The 15,191-nt window shown below is 59.5% G+C and overlaps 2 protein-coding genes across 2 annotated transcripts; both read right to left on the bottom strand.

The window, feature by feature from the left end:
- Positions 1-807: 807 nt before the first annotated feature.
- Positions 808-7,576, bottom strand: ACVRL1 (activin A receptor like type 1). The gene is made up of 10 exons (XM_005139404.4): positions 7,379-7,576; positions 5,415-5,491; positions 4,574-4,798; positions 4,185-4,384; positions 3,995-4,094; positions 3,596-3,742; positions 3,192-3,467; positions 2,751-2,948; positions 1,780-1,910; positions 808-1,694 (listed from the first exon to the last, which is right to left on the bottom strand). Exons 2-10 carry the CDS (start codon positions 5,485-5,487, stop codon positions 1,560-1,562), a joined length of 1,485 nt encoding a protein of 494 aa, XP_005139461.2. The 5' UTR covers positions 5,488-5,491; positions 7,379-7,576; the 3' UTR covers positions 808-1,559.
- A 1,834-nt stretch (positions 7,577-9,410) lies between these two features.
- Positions 9,411-11,288, bottom strand: ANKRD33 (ankyrin repeat domain 33). The gene is made up of 4 exons (XM_005139406.3): positions 11,046-11,288; positions 10,729-10,858; positions 10,257-10,397; positions 9,411-10,183 (listed from the first exon to the last, which is right to left on the bottom strand). The coding sequence occupies exons 2-4, from the start codon at positions 10,847-10,849 to the stop codon at positions 9,411-9,413; spliced, it is 1,035 nt and encodes a 344-aa protein (XP_005139463.3). The 5' UTR covers positions 10,850-10,858; positions 11,046-11,288.
- Positions 11,289-15,191: the final 3,903 nt, after the last annotated feature.

The raw sequence follows: 15,191 nt of genomic DNA, 5'->3' as shown, positions 1-15,191 counted from the left end.
GTGTGCAGTCATGGTGTGCATGTGTGTGTGTACGCGTCTGTACATGTATGTACACGTGTGTGCAGTCATGGTGTGCATGTGTGTGTGTACGCGTCTGTACATGTATGTACACGTGTGTGCAGTCATGGGTGTGCATGTGCGTGTGCGCGTCTGTACATGTATGTACACGTGTGTGCAGTCATGGTGTGCATGTGTGTGTGTACGCGTCTGTACATGTATGTACACGTGTGTGCAGTCATGGGTGTGCATGTGTGTGTGTACGCGTCTGTACATGTATGTACACGTGTGTGCAGTCATGGGTGTGCATGCAGCCGTGCATGTGTGTGTACACCTGTGTACATGTGTGTGCAGTTGTGCATGATTTGTGTGCCTGCTATCGCCCATGATTTGGATGTGCATCAGCTGTGCATGTGTGTACATGCATGTGCGGGTGTGCTGCTGAGCCGTGCCTGGTCAGGACACCCCTGCCCTGCTCAGCCCCACATACCTCTCACCCCATTGCCAGCCCTACCGAGGGCCAGCAGCTCCCAGTTCCTCCCAGTCCCTAACTGGGAGCAGGCACTCACCCTGGAGCACGGGCGGTGTGGACCCCAGCACACGGGAGCATCCGGTGCATTCCCAGCCCCTGACGGGCGCAGGGAGAGGGTTGGGATGAGGCTGGAGCGCGGTTTATTGCGGGATACGGAGCGATACACGGTGCCGAAGCGGTAACTGAAGCCATAAGGAAGCGCCGGGCTGCAGGGTCCCATCCTGCTGCGTGGCCCCGGTGCCCGACGGGGCAGGTTTGGCAGCTCTTAAGCCATCAAATAACTTCACACTTTATTAAATATATTAAATCTTAATCATTAAATAACTGTAGAGCAAAGCTGGGGCTGCGAAACATCACGGTCCTGGCCCAACAGCCCTCAACGGGGGGTGGGTTTGGGGATGGTGGCGAGCGGTGCGAGCTGGAGCTGGCCGCAAGGGTGCACCGAGACACCCAAACGTTGGCAAAGCCCAAAAGGGCTTGGAAAGGGGGAATGTGGGGAGCTCCTTGGGAAGAATCAGGCCACGTGGCTGCGGGAGCCGGCGCTCGGCGCATCCCTGCAGCACCGGGGATGCTCCTTGTCCTGGGGACCCCCGAGGCCTGGTCCTGGGGGTCGCTGCCCCTGGACCAGCTTCTCCCGCTGCGCTCCAGCCCACAGGCCACAGCCCTGCCGGGGAATTCCTGCTGCCGCCGAGCCTGCGGCATTCCCGCTGCCAACGCGCCGGGCAGGCAGGTCGGGGCAGCGCCCGCTGCCTGCGGTGCCGCAGTGGGTGCCAGCCATGGGGTGGGTGCCAGGCATTGCCATTCCCAATGGACAGGCGCTGGATGATGGATCTAGGCCTGCAAGATTCCTCCCTGTGTTTTCTCTTTTTCCCTACTTTTTCTCCCTCCTTGTCAATGATAAAGCCCCTGAGGAGGGGTGGGAAAGGCAGCGGCTGCAAACACCCTCCCCTCGTGACCAGGAGCCATCCTAGCGTCGGCTTCGCCAGCATTCCCAGTGCAGCCCATGGATGCTCCAGCACGTGCCCGGTGCTCACTGCTCCGGTTTAGGCTTTTCCAGGGAATTGTTCAGCTTCTTCAGCGTCTTTTTGATGCGCAGGGCGGTGAGGCGGGCAGAGGGGCTCTGGTACCAGCATTCCTTCATGATCTTTGCCAGCGCTGACAAAACCTGGCACAGGCACAAAGAGGGGGGGACATGGATGGGTGTCATGGGATGGGAATGGGATCAGGGCAGCCCCCCCCCCGGTACTCACAGGGTCGGAGAAGAGGCGGTTGGGGACCACGGGGGTCTGCTGGTCAATGCACACCACCTTCTTCATGTCCTCGAAGCTGGGGTCGCTGGGGACGGCGTCAAAGAAGGGCGGCCGGTACTCCTCCACGATGCCTATGGGAACGGGGAGCAGTGTGAGGGCACAGGGGGGATGCGAGGCTCACCCCCTGCCCCGCACATCACAGGGTACAAGAGACCTGCCCCGTGCCATGGGGTACATGTGGGAACTGCATCAACCACAGCGCTGGGGCCACACCAGACCCACACGAGCCCACCTGCTGGCCCAGCTAATCTCAGCTTAGTGCCTCCATATGTCTGTGTGCCCACGGGGTTGAACCTCTCTGGTGGGAGCCCCTGCACCCTGAGGGGTGGCTCCTGCACCTTGGGGTCCTCTGGACCCCCTTTCCTTGATGCCATGGGGCTGTGCAGGGGCAGGGTGGGGGTGAGGGTTAAAACCAGCCAGCTGACAGTCACCGCCTGCACACGGTTGGGTAATTTGGGGTAAATGATTAATGTGAAGGAGCCCTGGGGTGGTAAATGAGATTATCCAGAGGCCAGACTGCGCCTGGGGGAGCCTCCCGCCTCCCCCTTCCATTAATGCTTCCAATGGGCTCTGCTGGTGCTGAGCAGGGACAGGAGCCTCCTCCGCAGCACTGGGGACCCCATCCCTGTCCCCAAGCCCGTGCTCCCGAGCCAGGCCCCGCTGGCCGGAGGTCCCGGCCATGGCCGGGTTCCAAGCAGCAGCTCCAAGCTGCTTGTTTTCTAATCAGCACTGAACAAACAAAGCGCTGATTGAGTCTAATGGGCCCTTTAATCAGGGAGCCGGGTGCTGACACTAGATTACAGTGTTTATAATTGACAGCTAATCTGGGCAAAGGGAAAGAGGGACAGAAAGGAGCAGAGAGGAGCAGAGAGGAGGGAAGGGGAGCCCGGAGCAGGCGCGGAGCCGCTCACCATTCACCACCGTGCGCCGGGTGATCTCCCACAGCACCAGCCCATAGGCCCAGATGTCTGTCTTCTTGTAGGACTCGAAGCAGTCGGTGCGGATCTGCTCGCTCAGCACCTCCGGGGCCATGTAGCGCTTGGTGCCCACGCGGGGGTTGTTGCCAATGTCCAGGTAGTCGCTGCCCTGGGAGTGCATCACTGCCAGCCCTTGAGGGGGGAACCAAAGAGAGGCACTGGGGTTGGAAGTGACCTTGGAGATTGGCAAGGCCAACTGGGAAATGCTGGGATGATGAAGCCAGTCAGCGCCATGCTCGTGCTGTGACTGCAGGATGCTGCATCCCTAGGGCACAGTGGCCCTGGGTACCACATCCCCAGGGTACCACATCCCTGGGTATCACATCCTCAGGGTACCAAATCCCTGGAGTACCCCATCCCGTCCCCCCATCTCACCCAGGTCTGCGATGCAGCACTGCCGGTTACTCTTCACCAAGATGTTCCTGCTCTTCAGGTCACGGTGGGCAATGGCAGGCTTGCCCTGCGTGCCAAAGATCTCCACATGGAGATGGACGAGGCCACAGATGATGGAGGACGCCAAGCCCAGGCAGGTCTCCACATCCAGGGCTGTCCTCTGCAGGAAGTCGTAGAGAGAGCCGTTCTCATGATAGTGGGTGATGAGCCAGAGCTGAGTGCTGGAGTTCCTCGATGTCATGTCAGAGGCAATGAAGCCTGGATGTGGAGAGGAACTGTGACCATGGAGCCACTCTGCAATTACTCCAGGGTCACCAAAGCATCCTTTGGTATCATATCCCCAGGGTACCACATCCCCGGGTACCACATCCCATCCCCCTGCTCACCCAGGATGTTGTCATGCCGCAGCAGGACAGTGTTGTAGATCTCTGTCTCACGGAACCATGACTGCTCATCGCGGGAGGAGAAGATCTTCACAGCCACGCTCTCCCCGTGCCACACTCCTCGCCACACCTCCCCATAGCGTCCTTTACCTGCCATGGCCACAGCACCATGTCACCATGGCCGTGGTCCCCTCTGCCCACCCCCATGATGGTGTGGAGCATCACAGGGTATCTGTTGACCTTGGCCAAGTGACACCCACCACCACTCACCCCATCCTCATCCCACCAGCAGCACAGGGGGAGAACTTGGGGTCTCTGTGGGGTTTTGGCTGAGACACCCAGGTCCTGGCTCTGGTGCCATCCCTGGGGGAAGGTGGCTGTGGGTGCAGCCTCTCTCCTTACCCACGCACTCCACCAGTGTGATCTGCCGGGCCACAGTGCGCTGTACGAGGAAGGGCAGCCCCGAGCCACTGCCCGTGGTGCAGTCATCACTCAGCAGGTCCTGCACAGGCAGAGAGCGATGGGGTCAGCTTGAGAACCACCCCACGAATCCCTCCCTCCAATGCCTCGGGGGCATTTGGGGCTCACCCACCTCCAAAGTGCTGTCTCCCACCATAGATGCCTTCAGCATGAGGTCCATGTCCCCCAGGTCACTTTTGCTGTGGCGGTGCTGAGCCACCTTCCAGCAGAAGAGAGCTGTGAGAGCCACGAGGAGGAGGAGGGCGAGCAGCGGGACGAAGATCATGAGGAGCAGGCTGGGCAGGGAAGGCACCTTTCCCAGCGTGTCTTCTCCTGGGTGGGGGGAAACAGTGGGTGGGAGCATGAAGGTGGATCTGGGAGGGCTGAGGGTGCTTGAGGAGGGTGGCTCTGCATTGGGGTCAGTGGGTGACAGCCCCAGAAGGGACATCCCTGTCCCACTTGGTGATCCTTGAGGTGCTGATGGAGCCCAAGCACATCTCCATCCACGCAGGGCTCCTGTACCTTGCAGGAAGATCTCCAGCTCGGCGTTGCACATGCTGGTGTCGCAGCACCTCATCCCGTACTGCTCCGTCACAGGTGTGTTGCAGTTCTCCAGGATGTGCTGGGAGAAGCAGCCCCGGTGCTGGGTGATGGTCCCGTCCTCCTTCCTCTTGCTGACGAAGCACACCTTGCCCGTGCAGGTCGGGGTGCTGCAGTGTGGGACGTCACAGGCACACAACAGCTCATCTGCACAGAGAGGATGGGGCATGTTGTGCCATGGGGACAACTCACAGCCCGGCCTGGGACATGCTGCTGGCTTCGGGGACAGTGACAGTGCCCTAAAGTCTCTTGAACCCAATGCTCCTTTCTGGCCTAAAAGCTGCCCCTTGTCATGGCCATGGGGTAGCAGTGGGGCTGGTGGCCCCATGGCTCATCCCTCAATGAGCTCTGCTGCCTCAGTCCTCCCTGCAGAAGCACCACACCTGGATGTGTGCCCAGGTCACTGTGGTTTTCCTCTGGGATCATGCTCCCAGCTCCTCACCATCACCCCTGGGAAAAGCCACGTGCATCGAGCCTGCTCCCATCTCCCCTCTGGCAACATCAAAGCGCTTGATGAACTGGAAGGAATTGAGCTGAGATCCCCTCTGGTCACTGTCACAGTGGGAAGCCCCTCACTGGGACAATGGGGGTCCCCAAGGACCAGTGAGCCCACCCCCCCCCCCCCCCCCCAGCTTGCTCCAGGCAAGCTCCAGCAGAGGTTTATTTGGAGCAGAGCAAGTGGTGACATTCCCAAAGGGACGAGGGTTTATCTGAAACCTGATGCGTGGCAGGAGCATCCCCACATCACCTGGTTGGTACTCACCGGCTGCAGAGCACAGGGACATGGCCACCAGCACCAGCACCGGCACCACCCGGCTGCAGGCTCCACACAGCATCTTCCTGCGGGAGCAGAGGGGTGAGAGGGACCCCCAGTGTCCCCACATCCCACACATCCCCGCAGCTCCCATGTCCCTGTTGCAGGGCTGGGAAGGAAAGGGGCACCTGGGAAGTGATGGAGTGGGCAGAGAGGTGTGAGGTGGGACGTGCTGCTCCCAAGTGCAGTTTGGCTCCGGACGTCCTGGGTCCAGCCCTTCCTGAGAGCAGATCCCTGGGACCTCCTGAGCTTGGAGACCCTCCCAGCTGCAGCATCAGCACCTCGCAGCCCCACGGGACGCGGCCCTCACCGTGGCCACGCTGTCCCAGCTCCCTCCTTCATCCCAGTGGCCGTTCATGGGATCTGCAGCCCCGGATCCCAGGTTTGGCAGCATCCGAGGTGCAGACGGAGCTCAGAGCCCCAACCGGCGCCGAGTGCGTCTGGCCACGATCCGGGGCTGGGTCCCGGGGGGGCTTTTGCATGGAGTTTATCAATGACACGAGCAGAGGCGGCCAAATCCCAACCCTCCCCCCCAGCACCCCCCCCCCGGCTGGGATTTGGGGGAAGTTTCGCTGTTTTCTGCCTCTTTCTGCCCCTGGCAAAGGCTCGTTCCTGCCAAAGCAAACACGGAGGAGCCGCCGCTGCCCCCCGCCGGCATCGCTGCCCCTTTCCATGGCTCCGAGCGCTCCCCGGCCCCTCCTCGGCTCATTCTTTGTCATTCCCGACATAAACACGCCAAAGGCTCCGTTTCCTGCAATTGAAGGAGCCCTGCCCAGGGCTGCCGGGACAGGAATCAAGATTGTTTAGATCCTGGCCTCGATGGGGAAGCGGAGTCACGCAAACCCGGCCCTCAGGAGCCCGCTCCGGCCCCGGCCCCGGCTCCAAACAGGCTTTTTCCTCCCCAGAATAGCTGCCCGGGTGGTGCTTGCGGGGAGGAAACAGCAACGGGACTGGTCCTGGGTGCCCAGTGGGATGCTGCTGGGGAGCAGCATCCCCTGGAGCCAGGCTCCTGTGCCCTGAGCCTCTGGGATGCTCTGGCTTCTCCTTGCAAATATTGGCTTTTAAAGAGAAGCCAAAACTCCTGGGGGGTGAATTCCCTCCTTGGGGTCACCTCCATAGAATCCCGAGCCTGTGGGATGTTTGCCATGGATCACAATGCGGTCAGGGCCTCAGCCCAAACTTTGCTCTGCATTCAACAACATAACCAAGAGCAAACCTTAACCCAGAGCTTCCCTGGCATCCCATGGGAAGAACATCCCGGGGCAAACCAGTTCCCATGTCTCCATCGCTGTGCCCAGACTTCCTCCCTCCTTTCTGGAGCTGCCTTCCCAGTGTCTGGAGCATTTTCCCAGCTGGGCTGGGAGGCCATGGCAAGTTACATTGCTGTGTTCCATCCTTCCATCCTTTGGGATTTGCAACAGCAGCAGGAGAAGGGAAAACACCCCAGTTGGAACCTCCTGGATGGGGCATAGCTGGGAGTGATGGGCAGCTGGGGGGTTCCAGAACAAGATCCAATTCCCAACTGGAATTTCCTTGTGACCCCACGCATGCATATGGTCACACATGCAGCAAAGCCGGTTGCACCCTCCAGTGTGGCCCCATCGCCATCGTTCTAGCCTCTGGCTAAGAGCTGTCACCTTCCCCTTGTGCCTTCCCAAATCCACCCGAATTCCAGTTCCCAGCTCAGCTCCAGGCTTTCAGTAGAAGCCAGGTACGATTCCACCTCTTCAGCCAGGACCTGACTATAAACCCACTCTAAGCTCCCACCACCACCAGAGCCCCGATTCCAGCCTCCGCCAACCCTGACGTCAACCCTCCTGTCCCTCCAAACATGAAGGAAACGGGACCAAATCCTGATTCCAGGATAAATCCAGGGGGAAACACAGCTCGGAGCAGCTCCGGACCCCACTCACCTCCAGCATCCGTGGCCCGGTGCGGAGCTGGGATGTGGCGCTGGCTCAGCCGGGGCAGGTCTCAGTGCCGTGCAGCCCAGCTTGGAGGAGCTTCATGGATCTGCTCCCCTCCTGCCGCCCATCCCAGCTCCCGGCTCCCCGTTCCCGGTGGCCCTGTGATCCGAACGCAGCCGCTTTGTGGTCTGGATGTGGGAGAAGTCAGAAAAATGCTTCTTATTACTGCCTCTTCCTGCCTGGCTCCTCTCCACCACTCCCAGCTAATAAAGCATTTCCTATTGCTGAGCACACATCCATGGCCAGCCTCCCTTCCTCCCGCACACCGGGCCCCAGCTCCATCCTGGTTGCTCTCCCTCAGCCCATTCCTCCCACCCTTGTCCTTCACCAAGCACTTTCCCACCCTTGCTTCCAAGGCAAACCCAATGGGGGCCTCCATCATTTCTCCTACCCTAAGCATCTAAAGACCTTCTAAAGCTGGTGGTGGAGCTGGGAACCATGAATGGATGCTGTGGGAATGACCTTGATGTGCTTGGCCATCCCTTGCACTTCTGCATCCAACTCTCATGGGGACAGGAGGGAGCATCCCGGTGGAGCCAAGGGGCTTCCTGGCTCTTTGCATGAGGGGGTGATCACTCGATTGGGGATGCTCAACCCTGGGGTGCTGCTCAGTGCAGCACATCCCTGTGCCTCCTGTGGGTGCTGGGATGCTGGCGGCAGAGCCGTTCCCACGGGGGGAGGCCGGGCACTTCCCACTCCCTGTGGGATGCGGAAGCACCACTTCCCCTTTTGCCAGGCTGTGGCTGAGCTCTGGGCCTTTCTCAGCAGCTTCACCCTCCTCCTGCACCTTCCCAAGCCCCATCCCTGCCTTTCTCCCACCAGCACAGGGATCCGCTCCCATCCTCCTTCCCAGTGAAGCTACGAGGCCTGATCTTCCTTTGTTCCCAACCCCATCCTGAACCCAAGCAGCACCCAGAGCAAAGGGAATCATTGCCCTGGGGGAATGGCTGGACTTGATGGCCTTAAAGGTCTTTTAACCTGGTTGAGTCTATGATGCTAAAGCTGGAGCCTCGCTGGCCACTATCACCCGTGATCTAGGAAGCTTAAACAAACAAAGGCACAAAACCAGGATAAACCATGCGGGACCCTCAGGCCTGACCCTGCCCGTGCTGGGGCCGGAGCTTTGTGGAGGGGAAACGGGCAGTTTCCATCAGATAGGAGCCGCCCGGGAGGAAGCTGGTGCCTGCAGACGCCTTTATCACCACAACCATCTCTGATCCGATCGGATCAGCCCCTCCCAGGGCTATTTCTGGCTGGTTCCTGTGTCCCTGCCCCTTCCACGGGTTGATGCACATGGTGGGCATCAGCTCCCTGCTTTATGCTTGCAGTCGGTGATAAAGTCATCTGGAGCCGGAGCTTGCCATAGAGGTGTCAGTGGATGCACCAAATCCACCCCAGGGGCTCTGATCCCTGCCCTGATCCTGCATCCACAACCTCCTGTTTGCCCCCTCAAAGCCAAAGCAAGACCTTCATCATCATCTGAGTGCTCAACGGGGTGCATCATCACACAGAAAGCACCATGGGCATCCCTGGACCACGGTGAAACCACCCCCAAAGCACATCCAGCATTCCCCATCACAGCAGAGGGGACACTGGCTGGTGGGACCCTGACTGCCCCTTCCTGCTGTACAGCAGGATCCAGGCTGGTGCAAGTGATGCTGCTCCATGTGCTGCCCAGGACAAAGAGTTTGTTCATCTGCATCCCGGAAATACACAGGAATGGGGAAGTGAAGGGCACTGAGGGGGTGACAGGGAGGAGAGAGGACACCGGCAGCAGTGGGGGAGCTTCCTGCCAGCCTGACAAGCATCCCTGAGCTTTATTCAGCAAATCAATCCCGTTAACATGGCAACCGCTTCCATTTCAGGACCATGTTCCACACACCCGCGGCAGCATCCAGAGCTCAGGAAGATCAAAGGGGAAACAGGAACAAAAAGAAGCAAAAAGGACAAAAAGGAGGAAAGAAGGAAACCTTCTGCTTTAGCATCTCTTCCCCCCTTTCTCCTCCTTCTTCTTTGCCTCCTCAGCTGCTTTTCTCTCCTCCTTCAGCTCCTTGTACCTCCACTTGGGAGGCTGCAGCAGGTTCTTGTCCCTGCCACGGGGGCTCCGCTGCCTGGTGCGGGCAGGGGGACAGGGGTCTTTGCTCACTCGGATCCTTGGGATCGGCTCCCCTGGGAAGATGCTATTCCCACGCCGCAGCCACAGGGGCAGGAAGCTCAGGAGGGTCCTGGCTGGGCGGCGGGGAGGGAAGAGTGGGAGCTCCAGTGGGGCTTGGCCATTGCAGGAGGATGCATCCGTGCTGCAGCCCGAGGTGGGTTCTGGCTCCGTATCCACATCCAGCACGTGCTTCCCAAGGATTTCCGGCACGGACAACCTGCTCTTGCCCACCTCAGGTGGGCTGTTGGGGCAGATGGTTTGGCAAGCAGTGGTCACGAAGGGGCTGGCCAGGGAGGTCGTCATCCTCACCATGTGGTCCAGGACACCGTCCTCCTCGGGGTTGCGTGGGAAGCTGATGGAGAACATGGATCTGATCTTCTCAAACAGCCGCTTGCTCCTGGATTTGGGCCTCAGGGCCTTGGCCACCAGCTCGGCCAGCGCCGGCCACTCGGGCTGGTACATGGTGCTGAACTGCTCTGCCCGCGGGCGCCGCAGGAGGCTCCGGATGCGCACGGTGGTCTCGAAGCGGCCGGTGAAGGCTGCCCATTCCCTGGCTGTCTTCCCTTTGACGGGATCCACGGCTTGCAGGTCAGCTCCTAGAGACACGGGATGCAGAGAGCATCACCCCGAGCAGCAGCATCCCCAGCCAATCCCATAGGAGACACTCACCAGCCAGGAGCAGCGCGGTCACGCAGTCCTGCCGCCCCTGCACCGCTGCCTTCATCAGCGCCGTCAGGCCCCGTGGGTCCCTCTTGTCCACCTCAAGGCCGGGGTAGTAGTTGAGGAGGTAGTTGACGATGGTGATGTGTCCTTAACAGCCAGAGAGAAGCTGCGTTAGAGGTGCCTCAGTTCAGGAGGGGGAACTGCTGGTGCCTCCTTGGAGAAAGGGGATTTAGTGAGGAGTAAGAGGCAGAGGTTTGGAGGGATCAGGGCTGAACGGGTTGGGTTCCAGTCCAAACCATTCCATGATTTTATTGCTGTAGGAATCTCCATTTTGCATCATCTACCAAGCTTTAAAACGCTGCTAAGGTGGAGCTTTGATGGAGATGGCCACATCCCTTGGGAGCCTCGGCTTTCCCAACAGCTCATTTCAAGGTTTATGGAGGGGCACAGGGGGTGCCATGGGCTGTGCTGTGCCTACCTGCCTGCGCAGCCATCATGAGCGCCGTGTTCCCGTCCTTGTCCTGCTGGTTGACGTCTATGGAGGGGCACTGCTGCAGCAAGGGCACGATGTCCACAAAGCCCTTGTAGCAGGCGAGCATCAGCCCGTTCTGCAGGGGGGCAGCACTCAGCACGGGGGTACCACAGCATCCTCCCCCACTGCGGTGCTCCCATTGCCCCCCTTCCACCCTCCAGCCCAAGCCCGGATCAGGGTGGGAGGATGCACAAGGGTGCTCCAAGGATGGGATCAACCCAGGATCTCCATCCTATGTCAGAGCCACCCCCATGGCCACTCACCCTCCCGTTGATGTCCACCTCCGTGGCCTCGCTCTGGGTCACCCCCTGCTCCAGCCTCTCCCGCACCAGCCTGGCATCATTCCTGGCACAGCACTGGTAGAGGCTGAGGCCCCTGGCACCGCCGGCCTCCAGTGGGAGCTCATAGCAGGGATAGACGGAGTCATCGGAGCAGATGCTGCTGGTGTCCGAGGGCTCTGACTTCTCCCTCTCCTCCTCCTCCTCCTCGTAGTGCAGCTCCGGGTCGGATGCATCCAGGCTGGAAGCACATTCTCCTCCACTGCAGGCATCTGTCATCCGGCCCAGCTGGGGGGAGCGAGCCCAGCTTGGCCCTGAGCCCTGCCTGGCACCAGGAGCCTCTTCCCGTGGGATTCAGGGATACTCGGGACCGCTCACACCCTCCTGCAGAGACACAGAGCAGGCGTGGAAACCCTGTGAGCTCTGCATCCCTCATCCCATGGGGAAGCCTCAGCTGGCTCCCCAGGGGCCAGTTTCCATCCCTTGGATGCTGCTGAGGTAGAGAGCATCCCCACATCATCATCTCCAGCACAGAGCCAGGAAAACAGGAGGACTTCTTGGGGCCTGAAAGGTGGGGAAATGTCCCAGGTGGATGGGGAGATGGGGATTGGGAATGTCTTGCTGGAGGTACAGATGCTGACTGGGGCACTGAACACAGCCCAGCAGGATGGGCACATCTCCATCCCACCCTATGGAGCACCACTGCTGCACAGCCACAAAGACCTTTCCCAGCACCAGAACCAGGTACAGACAGGAAGGATAAATTCAGCTCCTTGTGACCAGAGGCCGGAGCAGCTCCCGGATCCCCAGGGATAAGCCTTATGGCACAGGGAACCTGCAGCCCTGGCAGCAACATTCAAACCCCTGAGAGAAGCCAGCTATTCACTGAGAAAGGAAAAAGCCTTTGCAAGGCCATTAAAGCCTCCCAGCCCTCTTGGACATCCCAAAGCAGGCTCTGGGAATGAGGAATCCTCTCCTGACCATCCCCTGAGCTTACCTGGGGCTCAGACCTTCCCCACGGCTCCCTCTTGGCCTGGGCAGCATCTTGGCTCCAGGAAGGAAGGAAACCTTGCAGGAACCGGTGGAAAACCTCTCCTTTACCCTTTGCAGTGAGGAGGAAGCTTCTGCTCTGGGTCCGAGGTGGCCTTTGGGCACCAAAGCTGTGACGAGCCGCACGCTGGCGTGGGCTCAGCACAGATAAACCCCTGCTTAAAATGGCTTCATGAGCCTGAGCAGGATCAGGGCTGCCTGGGGAGGATTTAGCATCCTCAGCCCAGGAGGATGCTTTGCACCTGCCTCACCTCTGCTGCAGCCAAAGCCCCCCCAGCTGCCTCCCAGCTCCCTTTATATGCTGGTAATCAGGGGAAATTGGGAGCTGCTGCTTCAGCCAAGGGCACAAACACCTGTGGCTGTGCAGGTGCATTGCGTGAGCGCTGGGATTCCACCCTGGAATTCCACCCAGCCCTCCTCATCCTCCTGGATTCTGAAGCCCTCAGGGTTTAACATGCTGGGGACAGCTGGGATCTGGGAAAAAGGGCACGTTTAGTCCCTGGATCGGTTGTTTTCATGGCAAAAAGGCAGGAGTTTGGTCCCAAAGCAGATCGTGGGAGGCCACACTCTCCATTTCCAGTAAGCATTAAGGCAGAGTCCCAAAGGTCACTGTGATTGCATCCTTGAACGTGAAAATAGGGAGCAGATGAAGGATCCCAGCTGCTTCCTCTGTGTTGGGAGCATCCTGCTGGGAAGCGCGAGCTGAAGGTTCTGCTGCTGCACACATCACGGGGGACACCGGGGGATGTCGCTGGCAGAGCCTGCCTGTAGGGACGGGGCTCTGCAAAGCCTCCGCCTGCCACAAGGGGATGCCGGAGGCCGCGGGAGGAGGTTTCGGTGCTCTTTTTGGGGCAAGAAACTCGTCCATCGACGTCGCGGCATCCTCCAGATGTGACAGCATCATCCCAGGTGTGACAGCATCATCCCAGGTGTGACAGCATCATCCCAGGTGTGATAGCGTCCCCACAGGTGTGACAGCATCATCCCAGGTGTGACAGCATCATCCCAGGTGCGATGGCATCCCCACAGGTGTGACAGCATCATCCCAGGTGTGACAGCATCATCCCAGATGTGATAGCGTCCCCACAGGTGACAGCATCATCCCAGATGTGATTGCATCCCCACAGACATGATGACATCCTCCAGATGTCATAGCATCCCCCACATATGCTGGCATCCTTCCAGGCATCACTGGAGCTTTGCTGCCTCGGAACCTGTTCCTTAGGGACATCCTGAACATAGGGTCCCAGTATAACTAACCCAGCTAACAGGGAGAAGGACCCGGAGCACTGGACCTGGCAGAGCATCACCCACACTCCCAGTGAACCCAATTCCAGCTGAAGCTCAGGAGCATCCCTGCAGGTCATGGAGGCCAGGAAGGGGCTGGAGGACACCCCTTGCCCAGGGTCCCGCTGGGAAAGCCGAGGCCGGTGGTCTGGCCCAGGTCACTCATCCCTCACTGCCTGGTCATCTCCATCACAAAACCAGGGCGCAATAACTCAGCATGGAAGGGAAGTGGAGGGCGTTGATTTAAACCTGGGGACGGGCTCTCCTCACCCTGGCCCTCCTCAGCATGGGCAGGGCTGGATCATGGCCCCGTGGTGACACCTTCTGCACTCAAGTGATGCCTGCAGAAGGAGTGGAGCAGCAGGGAAAGGGCTGGGGAGGTGTCTGGTGTGTCCCTGCCCTGCTGTAAATCAGTGCTGGGTGTCACCGGAGGAGGTGACAAAGCCACCCCTTTGCAGGCAGTGCAAACCTGGGGTCAGGCTGTGATTTACTGTGTGAGGGCGGCTGCTGTTCTACTGCAAGCAGGAGTTTGCTGGGGGTTTGTAGCAAAGGGTGATGTGAGGGTTCCCAACCATGGTACAACCTCCTCTGCCTTCCCCATCAGCTGTGTGGCCACAGACCCAAACCGTCTGCCTTCACCGCTGCCTGCATCCCTTTCTCTTGGCCAGAACACTGTGGAGCAGGCATTGCCTCCTGCGGTGGGTCCTGGTGTGCCAAGGAATGTCACTGTCTGCAAGCAGTGAGGACAAAGCCATCCCTGTATCCACCTGTGTATCCATCCCTGCCTCCATCCCTGCATCCATCACACTTTGCTGACCATCTCAGGGAGCTGCTGCCTGCAATGGGACAATAACCCCTGGTCCTGTTCCTGCCTCGTGCGGTGCCATCCCATCCCGGAGGTGCCACATGTTGAGCAGGGAGGCACCCGCCTGCCTGCTCCAGCACGTGCTTAAACCCAGGGGATTTCACTGGGATTTACCTGGAATACACCGTAAATCGCCTTACCCGAGGCTGTGGGAGGTGCCTGGGATGTCACCTCAGCCCCAGGCTGGGCTGAGGGGGTGTGTGGGGAGCAAGGTGCAGAATGGGGCTCTGGGAAGCAGGATATGAAACCAGCTCCATACCCAGCCGGTCTCCATCCGCAGGGGCTGGTGGGATGCTCCTGATTCCCACCATCCTGTCTCATTGAGGACCTTGGGGTTAAAAACACTGAAGAAATGCCAAGAAAGAGGCTTTTCTGATTGAATTCCAGCCACCCGGAGCATGGGATCAATTCCAATTTCTCCCTCCTTTTTCTCTTTGGAAGCCGGGGGGGAAGTGCTGGGAATGGCACAGGAGAAGGGGGAGGAAATCAGACTTGCTAATTCCCCAGCTGTAATTATAGCTAAAGAGGAGCGTGAGGTCCCTGGTGTGTGTGGGGTGATTCAGGGCTGCTCGGGGAGGCCTCAATGAGGTTTGGCAGGAGAGGGGCTCAGCACCACCCCCCCCGCCCCGGTAATTGTGTTCCTGGTGCCGCAGATGGTGCTGGCTCCGGATCCTTGCTATAAAGAAGATGGATCGTGGCGCGTGGAGGGTGACGGCATCGCGCCTCCATGAGGAGCGTTATCCATCAGGCCCTTTACAAGGCAGCAGGAGCCAGGACAATAAGGAATTGCCCAGCAGGTAAAGGCCATCACATGCAATGTCCCTGTCCCCAGCCACATCCCTGCTTTTCCAGCCCATCTTCCTGGTTGTCACTTCCCAAATCTCCATAGAAGTGGCTCTCCACCAGGATGATGCAGCACTGTGGTGGCT

The sequence above is a fragment of the Melopsittacus undulatus genome, chromosome 21, assembly GCF_012275295.1.
Source record: "Melopsittacus undulatus isolate bMelUnd1 chromosome 21, bMelUnd1.mat.Z, whole genome shotgun sequence".
NCBI lineage: Eukaryota > Metazoa > Chordata > Aves > Psittaciformes > Psittaculidae > Melopsittacus > Melopsittacus undulatus.
The sequence above is the reverse complement of the archived record's forward strand: the minus strand, read 5'-3'. Positions and strand labels throughout refer to the sequence as shown.